The sequence below is a fragment of the Ursus maritimus genome, unplaced genomic scaffold (assembly GCF_017311325.1).
Source record: "Ursus maritimus isolate PB19 unplaced genomic scaffold, ASM1731132v1 scaffold_11, whole genome shotgun sequence".
NCBI classification, from domain to species: Eukaryota; Metazoa; Chordata; class Mammalia; order Carnivora; family Ursidae; genus Ursus; species Ursus maritimus.
This window is the reverse complement of record NW_024423453.1, coordinates 2,155,223-2,173,045: the sequence shown is the minus strand read 5'-3', so window position 1 is coordinate 2,173,045 and position 17,823 is coordinate 2,155,223. Positions and strand designations below refer to the sequence as shown.

Here is a 17,823-nt window from a genome sequence, read left to right as displayed (position 1 = left end):
CTATATCCCAGAAGTCGATTTGTACAAGTGGGAGAAAAAAGGGGAAGAGAAGGAGTATCTCATAGAAAAAATGGAGATCCCATCCTTGTCACTAAAGGATGGATTTTTGGACCTCTCCATTTGTTCAAATGTTTGTTTCTATTTCTCAGTCAATCTTAAATAGGGTAATATGCTGACAGAGGTCTTCAAGAAAGATTAATGTAACAGCTCCATATACATGCCCTGGAGAAGGAAAGATCTGGAAAGGAGGATATTGTAGTTATGAGAGTACAAGGAACCGACAAAGAAGTGAGATTTTCAAGAACTTTAAGAAAAATTCAATCTTGGCGTTATAAATACATGAGGTAAATGCGATCTGAATTGAAGGACTGTGATGTGGGACGGTTCACAGCAGCAGCAGTATTATGGCTGAGCTCCGCTTCTCTTGATCCTGATTCTTCACCTTGTATTCACCTAACGTAAATATTGTGGATGAGGTCAGGGATGTCAGATTTCTGTGATACAGTAGTTTGTCATTTCTTCATGCAGCAGTGTTTGCGTACCAACTTCTGTCCAACTCCTGTAAGCTCACTTCGGCGACACGAGAAGCCAGAGATGGGAGAGCCTTGAGGAGAAATGGGAAGGAATTAATGGAGTCACTGGAAAACCCAGTCCCCAGAAATCCTGCATGAGCACATTCCAAATGGGGATTATAACCTTTCTCCCATAGACCAGTGGTTGTTAAATCGACGTGAACATGAACTAGATTGTACAAAGACAAAGGTCCTTTCTTGGAGAAACGCTGGTGAGCATGCTAGCTGACATTCCCTGATGCTTCAGCCCGTCCTCCTCATCCAGGTCAACATATCTGTCTACCTGGTATAAATATCGACTGGATCGTATTGGCCCCCCAGCTAGTGGACGCAACTCTTCATTCGCACTCGTACTTCAGAAAGACACCATGGGGCCCGAGGTAAATCACATCAGGCACACTAAACATCGCCCCCACACACTCACGCTGGTGAGATTCCTCTTACACTGCATGGTTTGGGAGACAACTACTTACACATAGTTTGGAAAGAAGGAAATTTTGATGTGAAAATTCAGATTAGCTCAAACACTCCAAGTGAGGATATATATGCATAATATTGGTCCAGACAGTGCCCGAGTATAAATTGTGGGCTGAGGAGTAAAGGTGCTATTTGGAACATTATGACATGCAATTTTCCCCAGATTAATGTACCAGTTGTTCAGAAATGCAAATGAAAAAAATTTACTTAGTTGCTTGATAGTTTTAGAAGTATTGCCTGGGTGGCTCAGTCAGTTAGGCAGCCAACTCTTGATTTCAGCTCAGGTCATGACCCCGGTGTCCTGGGATCAAGACCCACATTGGGCTTAATGCTCAGCAGGGAGTCTGTTTGGGATTCTGGCTCTCCTTCTGCTCCTCCCCTTGCTCTCTCTCTTTCTCTCTCTCAAATAAATAAGTAAATCATTACAGAAAATAAAATAAAATGTATTGCCCACGCATGGTAAAACAAATTAAAACAGCACAAGGGATGCAATTAACAGTAAGCCACTGTTTTCCCTTCCTGTACCTTCAATCCCACTCCCCTGAAGCAGCTCTGTCAGTAAATACATCATGGACACTTTGGCCGCAAGTCACAAACCCCCTAGTAATCCTGGCTAAGTTACATGAAGTGCAGGGGTAAGCATCTCAGGGTTGGCTCTGTAACTCGTGACACAGTCAAGGAGCTACCCTTCGTTCACAGTACCCTACTTCATTGTCACAAGGCTGCGAACACAGGTCCAGGGAGTACCTTTCCAAAAGAAATGTTCCTAAGCAGGACGGAAAGGGGTAGAAGCAGAAAGAGCTTTCTCCTCATGCACATCCTTGTTTTCTGAGGAGGAACATTCTTCCAGAAGTCCTAAGTAGACTTGCAATTATCTCTCATTTCTCAGGCAAGAACTGAGTCACTCGCCTATTCCTAGACCACCAGACACAAAAGAAAATGAGATTGCTGTGGCTGACTCAGGTCAATCAGGACTCACCCCCTGGGGCCAGGCACAAGGCTTCCTGGGCAAAACTAGCTTTCTGTTGGCAAGAAAGGAGGGGATTGGGGAATGGAAACTGGGTAGGCTACCTCTAGTGATCACCAAAATGCAAATGGTTAACTGTGTCTTAAAATCTGCCCAGAAATTTTCTATGTAAGTTTAAATATTTTTAAAGTAGATATGCCATATATATGCTCATAAATATCTATATATGCATATATACACAAATATTAACACATTATACTTCCCTAAGTATCATATATATATATGTATATATATATATATACATATATATATATATTTTATAGATGAATGAAGTTCTCTCTGGATGGTGCTTAACACATAACTAGTACATAGTACCTTTATCAATGCTGATTACTACTGTTACTTTATCATTATTACTTATAGTCTTTGAGATAATATATACACTTTTAAAAAAAGAATGAGGATCATTTTCTAGCAGATACTAAATTTTACTTTTCTAGTATTTTATTTATTTATTTATTTATTTTTTTTTTTAAAGATTTTATTTATTTATTCGACAGAGATAGAGACAGCCAGCGAGAGAGGGAACACAAGCAGGGGGAGTGGGAGAGGAAGAAGCAGGCTCATAGCAGAAGAGCCTGATGTGGGGCTCGATCCCATCACGCCGGGATCACGCCCTGAGCCGAAGGCAGACGCTTAACCGCTGTGCCACCCAGGCGCCCCTACTTTTCTAGTATTTTAAAAAATTATGCCAGCACTTTTGTTTTGGGCTATTGAATAGTCCTAAAGATATTAGTTGCACAGCTCCTTTAAGGAGAGATAAGAGTTACTGTGGTTAGCAGTGAATACCATTTAAGCATAGTGCAATAATTTTATGAATAACAGCTAGGTGACTAAATGTTGACTTTCTGATGACTATCTAGCCACAACTATTTTCTAATCATGTTAATATGCAGGCAGAAGTAAGAAGGTTGGGTATTAAACATTTTTTGTGTATTTGCACAAAATATCATGTTAGCAAGTGAATTTTACATTATTGACAGATTTTTTGGAAGGAAGAATGACTTCACTACTATTTGCCTAATTCATGATGCATGGAGAAGATGAGAGTTATCTGAGAAATTCTTATGGAGGAGAAGGCCAATATAGATACCGCAAGTATTTGACATAACTGCTTGAAAGCTTGTGGAGAGAAAGGGAGTACAGCAGGGAAGTGTCTCGGAGTTACGCCTGACATAGCATCCTGACCAAGGATCGAAGGTAGGCTTGCACCACAGTAAGTCTGGCTTCAGCCCATAGAAGCTGACCTCTTATAGTCCTTAAGGACAAGTTCCAAAATAGCTTGTCTTTAAGGTAAAAACTTCCAAAATAGCTTGTCTTTAAGGTAAAAACTATCGTTAAGTCCCGTTTTCTCTTGTCTCATCATTTTTCCTAAAATGTGTGGCTAAGTACGAAAATATGATTATACATCTTCTTCCATTTCCAAAACAAGTGATTTAAATTAGAGGATGACTAAGACCTCCTTCAGGTCTGGAATTCTAAGTTAAAAATCAGTGTTTCTGGAAGGGATTGGTCATCAGAATCACCTGGGGGCAGTTCTAAAAATACAGATTCCTAGACCCTGACATTCTGATTCATTTATTCCACAAATGATTATTGAGGGCCTTGTGTTACCTTGTAGGATACACAAGGACAAATGCAACAGACTATTACCATCATCGTGTCCCAGTCGCTATAGAAACTGAGATTCAACCCACTAATCTGTGTTTTAAAAATGCTCTCCAGGCGGGATGCCTGGGTGGCTCAGTTGGTTAAGCATCTGTGCTTGGCTCCGGTCGTAGTCCCGGGGTCCCAGGATTGAGCCTGGGATCAAGCCACGCGTTGGGCTCCTTGCTCAGCAGGGAGTCTGCTTCTCCCTCTGCCTGCTGTTCCCCCCTGCTTGTGCTCTCTCTCTGACAAATAAATAAAATCTTAAAAAAAAAAAAATGCTCTCCAGGCAATTCTGATAACTGGACTGTTTAGAGAAGCAATGCTTGAGATCAAATGCAAAGAAGAGACATTTCTGAGGGACCATTTTATTTGGGATGGACTCAACTTTATACTCTGAGAAATATTTCCATTTTTCACTGAAAAAAATTTTAAATAGTTTCTCTAAAACACGTGTGTGTGTGTATTATATATATATCATATATATATGAACACATTGAAATGTAAATGTTAACAAGAAGAAAACACACACTTAACAGATGTAGTTACAAGTATGTTGATATTGGGTGAGGATATAACAAATTAACATTGATGCTTGATACATTAACTATAGACATCCACACAAGTAAAAAGAATATTGGAGTTGAAAAGTTGAGAGTTCAAGTTCAGATTGCTCATGCAAATACGTGAGTTATTTATTTTGAATTATTTTATTTACTTTGATTTGCTGTTTGAGGAATTTTTAAACCTCACTACTTTAGTGTATAATAGCTTGAAACTTGAAGTGTTTGACTTTAAGGCCTATGAATGCTGAGACTTACAGACAGACATCCTATGCTTGCTAGGGTTATACAACTCCATTTCCCCTTCAATAATACCAGACTGAGAATTTACCAAAACGAAATAAATGAAAGAATCCCTGCTTCCATGCCATCAAATTATAAATACAGACCATTTGATCTACGTCTGGGCAGTGTAAATCTAGGAGACCAGGAAGATAAATGTTAACAAAAGGACTATAAATAGCTAACCCTTAATTGTTAAAATTTGTAAATCAGACCCTTTATCACAAGTTTTCCCTCTGTCAACACCAACATTCCAATATAGTCAATGAAAAATAAAAAGATACCATTCAAAGCTGTCCGTCTCTATTCATTTCTAGTCTCTGTATCACTGAGGGGTCCCGCAGGTGATTCAAAGGAAGAGACTTGGCGGCAGGAACCACAGCAGGTGTAGGCTGGGTGAAGGGAATAAAGAAGGAATGCGAGATTCTAAGAGAACGGAAAGTGGGCAGCCAGTGGACAGTTTTGAGTGTAAAGGGACAAGAGGGGGAAACCAAAGGCCAGACTGAAACCATGAGGAAGAGCAAAGGCCCTCAGACAGAGCTGTAGTTGTTAAGGCATACGGAGTACCAGAGACCCCTTCCCTGAAGCGGAGGGCAGAGTAACACTGCTACCGTCTACCTTCCGCTTTTCTGCGCATGCTTCCCCAGCGTCAGTTTCCTGTGGGCACAGGCAGGGCGGAGGGTGGATAGGGGATGTGTAGGCAATTTAAGGAAAACCCCCAGACTCTCTAAACTGGCAAACTCTCTCAAAAGACTATTTATTGTAGGCGTTTAAAACTATGCTCCATTTTTCTTTTTCTTTCTTTCTTTCTTTCTTTCTCTTTTTTTTTTTGTAGGCCCCACCCCAGCATGGAGCCTAACACACAACCCTGAGATCAAGACCCGAGCTGAGATCAAGACATAGATGCTTCACCAACCGAGCCACCCAGGCGCTCCTGTTCTTTATACGTAAACTATTTACTTGCTGGATCCATGACTTTTTCAAATCTAAAACCTGGTTGGGGTTGCAAACGAGTTTTTATTTTCTGTGTTTTAACTAAGTTCTAGCTGCAAGAATTAACATGCTCTTATGTTGCCTCCTGGTCAGTTATATTATTAGTAGTAAGTTGTAAGCAAGGAGCCAAATCGAATACAAAAAAAAAAAAAAAAAACCAGATATTTTGGATTAGCTGTAAATTGCTCCTCTAATTTAGTAAGAATAATCCAGAATTTTACTTTGGTGATTAAAATAATAGGATTAAAAACTGTTTCAGCTTATGAGCTGAACATTCCCTTACTATGGGGAGTTGGCTGTATCTTTACAGGACCTCTATCATCAGCGTGGGTGTGGGCCTGAGTCAACACTCACACAAAAGCTCGTCTTCTTGAATACTTGGGTAATTGAAAATGCCAAGACACATTTTATAAATTCAGCAAGAAAAGAGTCATCATTGTTAATGCTGCTGAAAACCTGGATGAGTAATTGGCTTTGAGATTGCACAATGAAACAGCAGCAGCTCAAATGTCATCGCCTAAAGGAGGACCACCAGTGTTAGGCTAGCTGCCGTTCATGTTATTTCACAAAAGGTTACCCAGAAGGGATGTTACCCACTTCAGGAAGCACAAATGTCGTCGCCAGGACCTTACGTTCTTCGAGCGCAGTGATATAAAAAGACCAAAGGCAATTTAATCCAGAATGATAGATTGAACATCATATAAATGATTTGTACATCCAGGAAGCAGAATGCCTTTCCCAGAAAACCGCTTGAAAAAGGTAGCATTGGAACACTAGTATCACAAAGAAATATACTGGGTTACTAGTTTTCAAAGGGTGATTTAATACAGTAGTGATTTTATAGTGGAAAAGTTACATTTTCCAATTTTTCATTTATTTTTCTCATGTGCAAAAGTCACCAAAGGTGTAAGGCAGGCGATGGGCAGTAGGAAAGCCCATTCAATTCCATTCTATTTGCAAATTACAATTTAAGGTAAATGGTGGCTATTTGTGTTTTTTCAATTATTTTCAAGTAACCCAAGTAAACTTTATTTCATCATAATTTCAGCATTCACCATAGATACAAAAATTAGGTACCCTAAAGATTTAGAAGGAACTGTTGATTGAAACAGAGTGAAAACTATGCTTTCCCTGTTAGGTTCCTCCATTGCCTTTATAATCCCTGGTGCCCCATAAAATCCCCAGCGAGTCTAAATCCAGATATTCATTACCTAATCCATTTTACCTGTCTTTGTTTGTTTTACCGGTCTTAGCCCATCTATTCAGCCAAAGTAGCTAGATCTCTGGAAGCAGCGTGTCCCGCTGCTTGTGAGGTAGTCTGTAGTATGTTGTGAGAAGGGCAAATCTTGATTCTAAGTTTACAGCAAACGTGCAAATTTCCCGTTCCTTAAAGCGGTACTTCTATCTATCACTTCCCTCCACAAAGAACCGAATGGCTTCTCATTGCCAATAAGACTATCATAAGTTAACTATTTAAAAAGTCGTTTGTTGTTTGGCTCTCTTCACCCACCCCCACTCATTACCCTCACTCCCACTCACACATACGCAGAATGATCAAGCTTGTGTTTTTTTTTCCTTTACATAAGGGTTTGTTCAGTGCCTAAAACAGAAGCAACTTGAAAACAGCATCCTTTTTGCAAGTCCGTATTCATTGCTAAGGCAAAGCTATGTATCAAGGACAAGGAGGGGAGAGAAAAGGATGACTTTAAAGAAGGCCACAGGCAAGAGAGAAATTTTCCCCAGACTACGGAAAGTCAGTGAGTTCTCTGATCTGAGTTCAGGGGGAAGAGCTGTGTAACGTGCCCAGTGGGAATGGACTTCAAGCACTGGGGTTCCCAAGGAAGCAACAATTGAAGATTTTTCTCAATTTAAAACTGGCATTAAATTCCTTAATTGCATGTCATAGACAAGTCTGATAGGCTATGAATCTTTGGTGAGCAGTGCTAAGAATCATACTCCATTTCACATCCTCACCACGACTAGCTGCTGCTTAGAATCAGTTCTGTATCTTCAATGAGCTTGAGTTCAAGCATCTGTAAAACAAAAGATGAATACTTCTCAGGAAAGGTTGTGAAAGTAAGGCATTATGAACAACAGGTGGCACACAGTCAATAGAAATACATGACTTAGAGTTAACTACAGAGAGTTATAAAATATTTTTCACACACACACAAAATTCCCTCAGCTAACATTTTTTACTTTCCCATCCTTTCAAAAAAAAAAAAAAACACCAAAAAACCCAGGGTCAGGTTTTTTTTTCTTGTGATAAGAATGCTTGTTATGAAATCTACCCTTTAACAAAATTTTAAGGGTATGAAACAATATTGTTAGCTGTAGGCACATACCGTATAGCAGATCTCTAGACTTGTTCATCTTGCATAACTGAAACTCTATACCTGTTGAATAGTAACTCCGAATCTCCCTCTGGCTCCCCAGCCCCTCACCACCACCATTCGGACTATTTTAGATAACCATATATGCGGGGTCCTCTAGTGTTTGTCCTTCTGTGGCCGGCTTATTTCCACTTAGCACAACATGCTCAGGTTCCTCGTGTTGTCACGTTTTCCTTCATTTTAAAGGGGAAATAATACTCCACTGTACACATATACACCACATTTTCTCCCTCCATTCACCCACTGATGGACATCCAGGTTGTTTCCACATGTCGGCTGCTGTGAATAATGCTACAATGAACGTGGGTGTGCACACATCTCTCTTAGATACTGATTTAGTTTCCTTCAGGTATATACCCAGAAGTGGGATTGTTGGATCATATGGTAGGTAGCTCTATTTTAATTTTTTGAGGAACCTCCATACTGTTTTCCATAGGGGTTGAATCCTTTCACATTCCCACCAATAGCATACAGGTGTTCCAATTTCTCCACATCCTCACCACCTCCTTCTATCTTTTTGATGATAGCCATCCTAACAGGTGCAAAGTGGTATCTCCTTGTGTTGGGCCAATTTTATGAACAGCTTTCTCTTCTAGTCCATTCCACAAGCCTTCCAAAGAACAAATAAGAAATATTCACCTAAAACATTTGTCCTTTATACATTTTGGGTCACAAGACCCCTTGGAGAATCTGATGAAAGACTTGGGACCCTCTAGCCAGCAAAATGCATATATACAATAAATAACACAAATTGTTTCTTGGGATGATGGACCCCTGATACCTATTTATAAACACCCATTTAAGATTACTTGCCCTAGATTAAGCTATTCTCTGGCTTTCTCGACATCTAAAGATTTAATTCAGTGATTGGCAAGTTTTTCCTCTAAAGAGCAAGAGAGTACGTATTTTTGACTTTGGGGGCCAGTCTCATCTGAAACCACTCAACTCTGCATTTGTAGTGCAAAAACAGCTATAGAAAATACATAAATGGGGTGCCTGGGTGGCTCAGCCGGTTAAGGGTCAGACACTTGGTTTCAGCTAAGGTCATGATCTCAGGGTCGTGATATCAAGCTCCCTGTCAGTCTCCACACTCAGCGGGGAGTCTTCTTGAGACTCTCTCTCTCCCTTTCCCTCTGCCCCTCAACCTGCTCTCTCTCTCTCTCTCTCTCTCTCTCAAATAAATAAATAAATACATAAATAAATAAAATCTTTACTACGTAAACAAGTGAATATGTGTTCCAATAAAATTTTATTCATAACAGGCAAAGGGCTGGTTTTGGCCTGTGGATGTAGGCATGAATGGCAATGCATGAATTAATTCTTTCAAAAAAAACCTGAGTGGATTACAGTAGTTATGAACTGGGAAACTTTTGAACACACACACACACAATGAAAGCCATACAAATCCACTGTAAAAGGGCAGCAGCTGGTGTACCTCCTTTCCTCTGGAATGCCTAGGATGGGATAAGAAACCGCTGAGATGATCCTCCCCTCCCATCATAGTTGATAATAATCTTTTAATTTGCTTCTGATGGCAACTGGTGCCTTCTTTCAGTTGTTTTGGAACATCATCAGAGCCATCCATTAGTGCTTCTTACCAGGGACATAAATTTATAGTACATTTTAATTTATGACTGGGGAGATAGGAACACACTCGGGATTTTGTCCGCATTTCTCTCTACCCACATTCCATGTGTCTTCTTAAGGACAGCAGGCCTCTTTATGGCACCTGTGCAGGATTCCATCCTATGGTCTATTTTTTATTACTGTGTTTCTAAAATTTGTCCTCGGAAAGCACACTTGATGATATTCACAGTAAAGACCTCCCCAAACTATAGCAATGTGAGTATAAATTCTATGCTGTAAACACACATTTAAAAATCATTGAAAGAAAAAACTTGCAAGCGCCTTGCTGATAGCTGCCAGCAAGTCTTCATGAAGAATAAATACTGTCAGACTAACCTGATCTATTAGGATAAAAGTCCCAGGTAGATCAAGAAAAAGAGATAGTTCTAATTTATCTTGGCTCTAGGAAGGTTAGGTGATTCACTCGCATGAGGCAATAAATTTAGAAAACATGGTCCAGACAGCATAACTGTTAGCTGAGAATACAAATTGCTAGAGGGTCAAAAAATAATACAAGGTGCTTTTCAAAGTCAGTTAGGAGCCTAGGATTTTTTTTTTAAAGTTTTCATCACCAGCCTAGCTAAGGAAATAAAGGAGCCAACCCAGACATTGTCTTCAAAAAATACACCTTGGAAAAGCAAGTCAAGAAGAAATGTAAAATATAAATATACCAATAATCATTAAAGAAATGTAATGAACACCTCCTCCTTTGGGTCTGTCCCCAAATATACTACATGGTTTTATAACCTGATGAGCCAAGCATTCAAGAAAGACAATCCCAATTTTATAAAAACAGTTCAAGAGAACACAACAAATATTTTTCATAATCAGTCAACGGGGGTAGAGGAGTCTTGATCTTCCTACCCAAACCAGATCAGGATAACATCAGAGAGTGACAATTGCACTTATGAAAAAAGATGATAACATTAAAAATAAAACATGAGTAACTAGAAAAATATTTATCTTGAGCAATTTAAGTTTTTCCCTTTAACATTAGAAAATATATGAACGGAATTAGCCTCATTAACATATGAGGAGAAAAACCAGATGGTCACCTCAGTAGACATAGAAAAAGCATTTGCTAAAACCAACAATCTATATATGATAAAGCTGTATATGAATTGAAGGTTCATATACAGCACTATGTTCAGGAATAAGAAACTAGATGTTAAGATGTTAATCCTTCCTTAAGCAATCTCTAAATTCAATGCAGTTCCAATAAGGCTTTTTCATGGACCATGACAAGCAGGTCTTCCATGTTAGATGAAAGAGCAGAAGGGCAGGAATAGCCACGACTATGTTAAGGAAGAAGAGCAAAGCAGGACCAGACATCAAGACTTAGAAAGTCTTAGATCAGTAAAGGAGTGACTGGCATATTCATCATTCTGTTCAGGTCACCTACTCCTTTCTATGATGCATCCGAGATTCACACCAAAAGAGGAGGTGGGAATTGGGCTAGGTTTGGAAGGGAGCCTTAGAAATATTGAAAGACTTAGGAAATAAGACTCAAAAGTTAAAATTAGGACTGTTCGGTCTGATGCTAATTCTGACAATGCTACATAAACAATAATAAAGAAAACGTAGAAGCCATACTTTTGAAGTATATTCCAATTTAAAACAAGCAAAATTAGTTCAAAGCTGTTATTCTTTTCTACTGACATAAGCAACCGAGATGCATTTTAAATGTAGCCTGAAGAATTTGGCTAAAATGGAATTTTCTTGAGGTGAGATATGGAAAATACACTAAAGATTTACTGAGAGAGAAAGTAAGACCTCTTGCTCTGGATGTCTTAAAAAAAATCACATTGACTATAATCCGTCAGGAAATTTGGGAGTTTAATTTACTAAAGGTGTTGAAATTCATAATTTGGCTACATAAACTATTTCTGTATGATTCTAGAAATAAGGTGCAGATGCTCTCTTAGGGCGAGACGGAGGGGAAATCGAGCTATCTTAATTTACACGCATTGTTTCCTCTCTCCCCACGACTTCCTTTCACTTCTCCAAATACACACACAGATGCTTTCCCAAAGTAACTGCTCTTAACTCAGCAGCAAACATGCCTTCAAGTAGTCAGTGAGACATCTACTCAGAGCCTCATTGTCACCACTCCGCATTGTGGCAGTTCGACACTCAAAATGTAATAAGGGGAGAACAGTTGCCATTTAGCCAGGAATGTACTATGTATTTTTAGTCTCATCAAATTCAAAGTAAACTGTAGATGATTTATGAAGGACTGAATATAAATAAGACAGGATTAAATCAAAGAAATAAACAAGATGACTTTAAAACTTGCAGCAAAATAAATTTGATTATGTATAAAATTCACCTTTATTACTATTATATTCAACTCCTAGTTGATTAAGTAGACAAGCCACAGTTTTAAGTATCTATGGTAAATTTTTACCCATATGCTGGATTTCCTTTTCTATCCAAGACGTTCTAGCTTCCTTTTCCTAATTACCGAGAACTTCTAATGGGATATGGTAGTTCTCAACAAAATATGTGCCACATTCCAAAATTATACAGGGTTTTCTATTATTCTCAGATAATTGAGTGAGCTATTTTATACAAAGGAGTAAGCATTGTACAGGAGAAATAGTCTGTGGGACTCCAAGGCTTTGCATATGCTCCCCTTTGGACTGAAATGTAGGCAGATGGTGAGAGATGATCTGTGACTGAGCCCAGTTGTCAGATGTGTGAAGAGCGAGCTTCTTCTCATTGAAACAGCTCTAGTAACAGAGAACTGACATCTCCCTATAGATCGTACGTTCCACTGTTTTAGCTCTTTACGGTCATTCAGTAACACTTATAGATATGTATTAAGCACCTCATCAGAGCCATGCTCTATGCTGGGGCAAGTTTATCACGGAAAATATCAAGCTAACATTTGTTGAGCACTTTATCTCCTTGAGCACACTCCCTTTTGCCTTTTGCTCCATGGACAGGGAAATAACTTACTAGTATCTCCTTCATAAAAACTATTCAGATGACATAGGCAGTAACTGTCACTTCTTAGTCTTCATCAGCACTGGATTTGCCAAGCATATCTTAAAATATTAAACAAAACAAAGACAATACAAACCAAAATAAAACAAAAGTCCCGCATGCTTGATGCCTGAATATGTGTCTGCAGAGCAGAAAGAGAAACTTCATATGTATTTTTACCCCACGTGGAAGGTGTTAAAATATAATATTCATTCTATAAATATTTACTGAGTTCTTACTATGTGCCTGACGCTGGATTAAGTACTGAAGGATAATGGTGGATAAAACAGACTGCTTGGGATTTAGATTCTACTGATGAAATCGTAATAAACATACACAAACATATCATAGGGAGACAGAGGAACTGGAAGAGGCCAATTTAGATTAGTTGGGCAGAAAGCTTTCTTCTAGGAGGGGCCACCAGCTGACACAGTATCTGACTCGCATTATATAAATTCTCAGGACCCTTTGGATGAGGCACCCAGTAAATATTCTCCTGTTTGTTGTTAATTTTGGATTTTCTTACTTGACTATAAACTGTTGTTACTTGGGTCACATAAACTAGACCTAAAAGCAAACAAACACAAATGAACAAAACCTGGCTTCTTTAGAGCGCTATGAAAAAGCAAATAATGATTCTTTTATTGTAAATATTGAAAAAAGATTCTAACGTTTGGCTAATTCTTTAGTGCAGAACATTGAATTCTGTTACATTTTCACTTTCTTTACATCAGTAATACCTAACGTTATTTGTAGTTATGGACCCTTTTGAGAGTCTAATTGAAACTATGGTCCCCCTCTTTAGGAAAATACTTGTTTGTTTTGAACTGCAGGGCATAATTTCAGGAGAAGTTCATAACCTTCTCCGTGTCTCAGGTCACAAACCCTTCCCATGACCAGCCAAAATAAAGTTTACCTTGTTACATGTCAAAATGTATTATAAAGCTGTAATAGTTTAGGGAGTGTGATGTTGGTACTAGAATTCAAGACAAAGTAATACAAGTGAAGAAAGTCTCAAGTATACTAGTTTACTACAGACATCTCAAATCAATGGAAACGATGAAGTTGTAAAACGGTATGTGAAAGTAACTAATGTGAAAATAAATCGTAGATTTCCACCTCAAACCACCCACCAGAAGAAATTCTTGCTGGGTTACAGGTTTAAGTATAAAAACTAAAACTATTAAAGAACTAGAATACCAAAAATATAGGTGGATATTTTTTTTTTATCGCTGGGTGGGAAAAATCTTTCTAAGCAGAAATCACAATGAAGAGAGTGACATATGTGACCAAGTGTGTATTTTTAACTTTATAATAGCAAAACAAAAACACCTTCCTCCATAAAAGCCAACTTAAAAAATTGTAATGCAATAAATCTTAAGTAATCTTTATATGAAAGATGAAAGTACCAGACAAAAAATGAATAAGAAATGTGGACACAATACTTGACCTTAAACAAGAGCTCACTAGATGTGTCGATTAAATTAATAAATGGATGAACAGGCAAGTCACAAAATATAAATGGTCAATAACCATGTGAAAAGTGTGCAATCACATGAATAACTTCAAGAATGAATATCAAAACAAAATATCAAAACAAAATAGCACTTTGCCCATTAAATTGGCCAAGATTAAACAAAAATTGATAATGTCTGTATTGGGTAAGGGTATAGGAATATGAATAATTATACATTCCTAGGAGTAAAAACTCATACCTTCCTAAAGGAATATTTGGCATTACAGATCAAGCACTTTAATATATGAGGCAAAATTTGCAAATCCAAAACTACAGTTAATAGAAGTTTCTCCAATCTTGTATAATAATAGAAAACAACTTCTTTCAGTGTTTTTCTGGAAAATTCATTTCCAGTAGTAAGTGTGAAAGGTCCACAGAGCAATGACAGGAAACGCTTATGGCACATGCCTTCCCTCTTTGATTGATTGAATAAAATGCCCTACTCCAAGTCAATTGCATTCAGAATCTCCATTTCTGAACTGGATGATGCATTGGCCTTTTCTTTCTGTTCTTTCCTTCCTTCTTTTCCTCCTCCTCCTCTCCTCTTCCCCTTTCAACTACATTGTTGGTGGTACATGACGGTGCTATCTGCAATTATATGCAACCTCCCTCCACCAAGGTTGTACATCCCCACTCTGTTAAACCCAGGAGGGGCCACATAGTTTGCTTAAGTCAACAAAATGAGGGAAGTGAAGTATAGCACATCTCAGCAGAATCTTTAGTAGCTAGCTGATAGTTTGCCATGTCTAGTTCCTTTTCCATGAGACCAGCTATGTTTCTAATAGAAGCTTCTTGGTCAGGTGTGAAGCTAATGGGGCGTAGAGTCATAGCTGACTTGGACGGGTATGGAATACGAGTGAAAAATACAACTTTCTTGTGTAGAACTTCAGAAGGCAGAGAGATTTTGTTACTATAGCAAATCTCAGCCAGTCCTGATAGGATTGCTAAGGAGCCTGAAATAGAGTATAAGCTGTGCCAACTACTAGCTGACTTCAAAGCTGGGTCTGCTCTGACTACGAAACATTGGCCTTAGTTTCTATAAAATGAGATGACTAATGGCATCTAGCTCTTAGGGTCATTATGAGGATTGAAAACGAGTTATTATTTACAAAGGACTTAGAAGAGTGCCTAGCAAACATTAAATGCTATGTTAGTGTTTGCTAAATAAATCTCATCTCTGTGTGCTTCTGTGCGTATAGAACAAAGTCTAGGAAGATATCAAACAAAGTAGTAACAGTGATTTAAAAATTTTTCCTTTTTATTTAGCCATGTCTTCCAGTTTTTCTTCAACAGACATGTATTTCTGGCGTATAAAAAATATCTATTGAAAACGCCTAACTACTTTGCATTGAGAATCGTTTTTTAAAAATTGTAGCTTAAAAAAGTATTGCTCCCTCTTAATGATTTAATTATACCACTTCCACAGGAACATATCTCTAATTTTATTATGAATGCCAATAGAAAAACAGATATATGTGGAAGTTCTATTGATGGCAATTTTCTTGAGCCATGGAGTGGATAACACTTGTAAGCCAAAATCTTGAGAATGAGGTTAAATGTTTAATTATTGTTATTCACATACTATTTCACATGTGTGCTCTGAAAATATTTTGATTTCTAATATGACTGAAATGACTCCCTAAATAAGATAAAATTGTTTAGTCATTAATAATTATACCTCTCTATCTCTGAGCCAGGCTTGAAAGTTAATGAAAAATGATCTTTGGCTTCTAATCTTACAGCTGTGGGGGACAGAGATCCGTGAGGAGCAGCTTTGCTTCTGACAGACAAGTGTGGGGGTGAAACCAGGTCACTTGCTGGGATTGTTGTCATTACAGCAACCTTCCTGCTGCCTGCATCCAACCTCTTTTATTTACCCTGGCTGAGAAGGAGCCTCGGAAAGGATTTAGATAGAGAAATCGTGTCCTGAGGGCAAACATTAACACCCATATCTATGACTAGCCACAACCATCACAGCTGGAGAATTCCATGCCTGAGAACAAGGGTGGGAAAACAGTGGAGTCACTTCCTTTTGTATTCTCAATACTTATCATAGGGGGCTTTCTTCGTGGGGTGCCTTGAGTCACTTGGGGTGGATGGAAAAGACTCCTCTGGGTGGTGCACATTCTCTAACAGGTACCTAACTCCAGGAAAGTTAGGACAGGCTTTCCTCAGGTCAGGTCTAAGAGCAGAAGACCTTAAGAATGAGCTTAAGTTAATGGGAGGGGTAAGAGGAGGCTATTCTGGGTACTGGGAACAACATGTAAAAAACAACGTAATGGCATGAAAACTATCAAATAATAAATAAAACAAAACATCTATATTGAAATTTAGAAAATATTAATGGATTATAAGACTCAATATTGCTAATACGTTAATTTTCCCTAAATTGATCCAAAGATATCAGACAACACTAAAAATCCCAGCAGGCTATTTTTTTTTTTTTAAGGAAATTGATGAGCCATTTAAAAAATTTATATGGAAATACAATGGATCTAGAAAAGTTAAAACAATCTGGAAAATGAGAAATAAGAAGATCACCTATGAAGCTACAGTAATCAAACAAATTAATGGAACAGACTAGAGACCTCATAGACTCATACACATACATCAATGAATTTTCAACTGAGGTGCCAAGTCAATTCAACGAGAGGAAAAAAGGTTTTTAAATAAATGGTGCCAGAACAAATGTATATTTTTCAAAATCTACCTACCTCCATGTGAATATTAATTTCAGATGGATCATAGACTTAAAATGTAAAAAGCTAAAACCATAAAGTTTCTATAGGAAAACATAAGAAAAATCTTCATAACCTCAGTGTCATAACCTCAGTAAAGATTTATTATAGAGGACATAGAAAACATTAACCAGCAAAAAGATAAATTAGGCTTCCTGAAAATTAAAACATTCATTATGAAAATGAGTAGGTAAGCCACAGACTGGGAAAAATATTCTCAATAGACATATCTGACAAAGATCTCTTAACCAGAGTATATAAAGAACTCTTATAAACCAACAATAAAAAACCCCAAACAACCTAATTCTAAAAATGAGTAAAAGACTTGGACATTCACTTTACAAATGATGTTTAATATCACTCATCATCTGAGAAATGAAAATTAAAATCCCAGTGAGGTACCATTTCATGTCTACCAGAATAGTTAAAATAAAAAAATATTGACAATATCAAATGTTCTGAGGGTGTTGTGGAGGACTAGAATTTTTATTCATTGCTGGTGGGAATAGAAAATGGTACAACCACTTTGGAAAAATTGTTTGGCAATCGACATTCATTATTCAATGACCTAGCAAGTCTATTAGGTATTTATCCAAGAGAAGTGAAATCATATGTCCACAAAAAGATTTGTACAAGAATACTTATAGGCTTATTTGTAATATCCTCAAAGTGGAAATAATCCAAATAAATACCAATTGAAGAGTGAATAAATACATCTTGATAAATTTATATAATAGAATGTTACTTAAGAATAAGAAGAAACTATTGATACATATACCAATGTGGCTATTTCTCAAAAAACACTATCTTGGGCATAAGAAGCCAGAAACAAAAGACTACACACTAAATGACATCATGTATATGAAGGACAAAAATAGATAGAAAAATGGAGGATGACCTTTGGGGTGGGTGAAGTCGAACAGAAAGAGACGTAAGAGAACCTTCTGCACTGGTGGAAATATTCTATATCTTATTTCTGGTGGCAGTTGCATGGAGATATA

General features: G+C 37.8%; 1 protein-coding gene across 2 annotated transcripts in view; it reads right to left on the bottom strand.

The window, feature by feature from the left end:
* Positions 1 to 289: 289 nt before the first annotated feature.
* Positions 290 to 17,823, bottom strand: part of GSTCD (glutathione S-transferase C-terminal domain containing) — a 148,365-nt gene continuing 130,831 nt past the window's right edge. Inside the window, exons 13-14 of one of the 2 annotated variants that reach the window (XM_008689391.2) lie at positions 7,536 to 7,594; positions 290 to 604 (exon numbers count right to left, since the gene is read on the bottom strand). In XM_008689391.2, coding sequence (XP_008687613.1) covers positions 7,541 to 7,594 — 54 coding nt within the window. In that variant the 3' untranslated portion in view covers positions 290 to 604; positions 7,536 to 7,540. Of the gene's footprint in view, positions 605 to 7,535; positions 7,595 to 17,823 lie in introns of those variants that run through there. The other variant, XM_040626207.1, reaches the window with a different exon arrangement.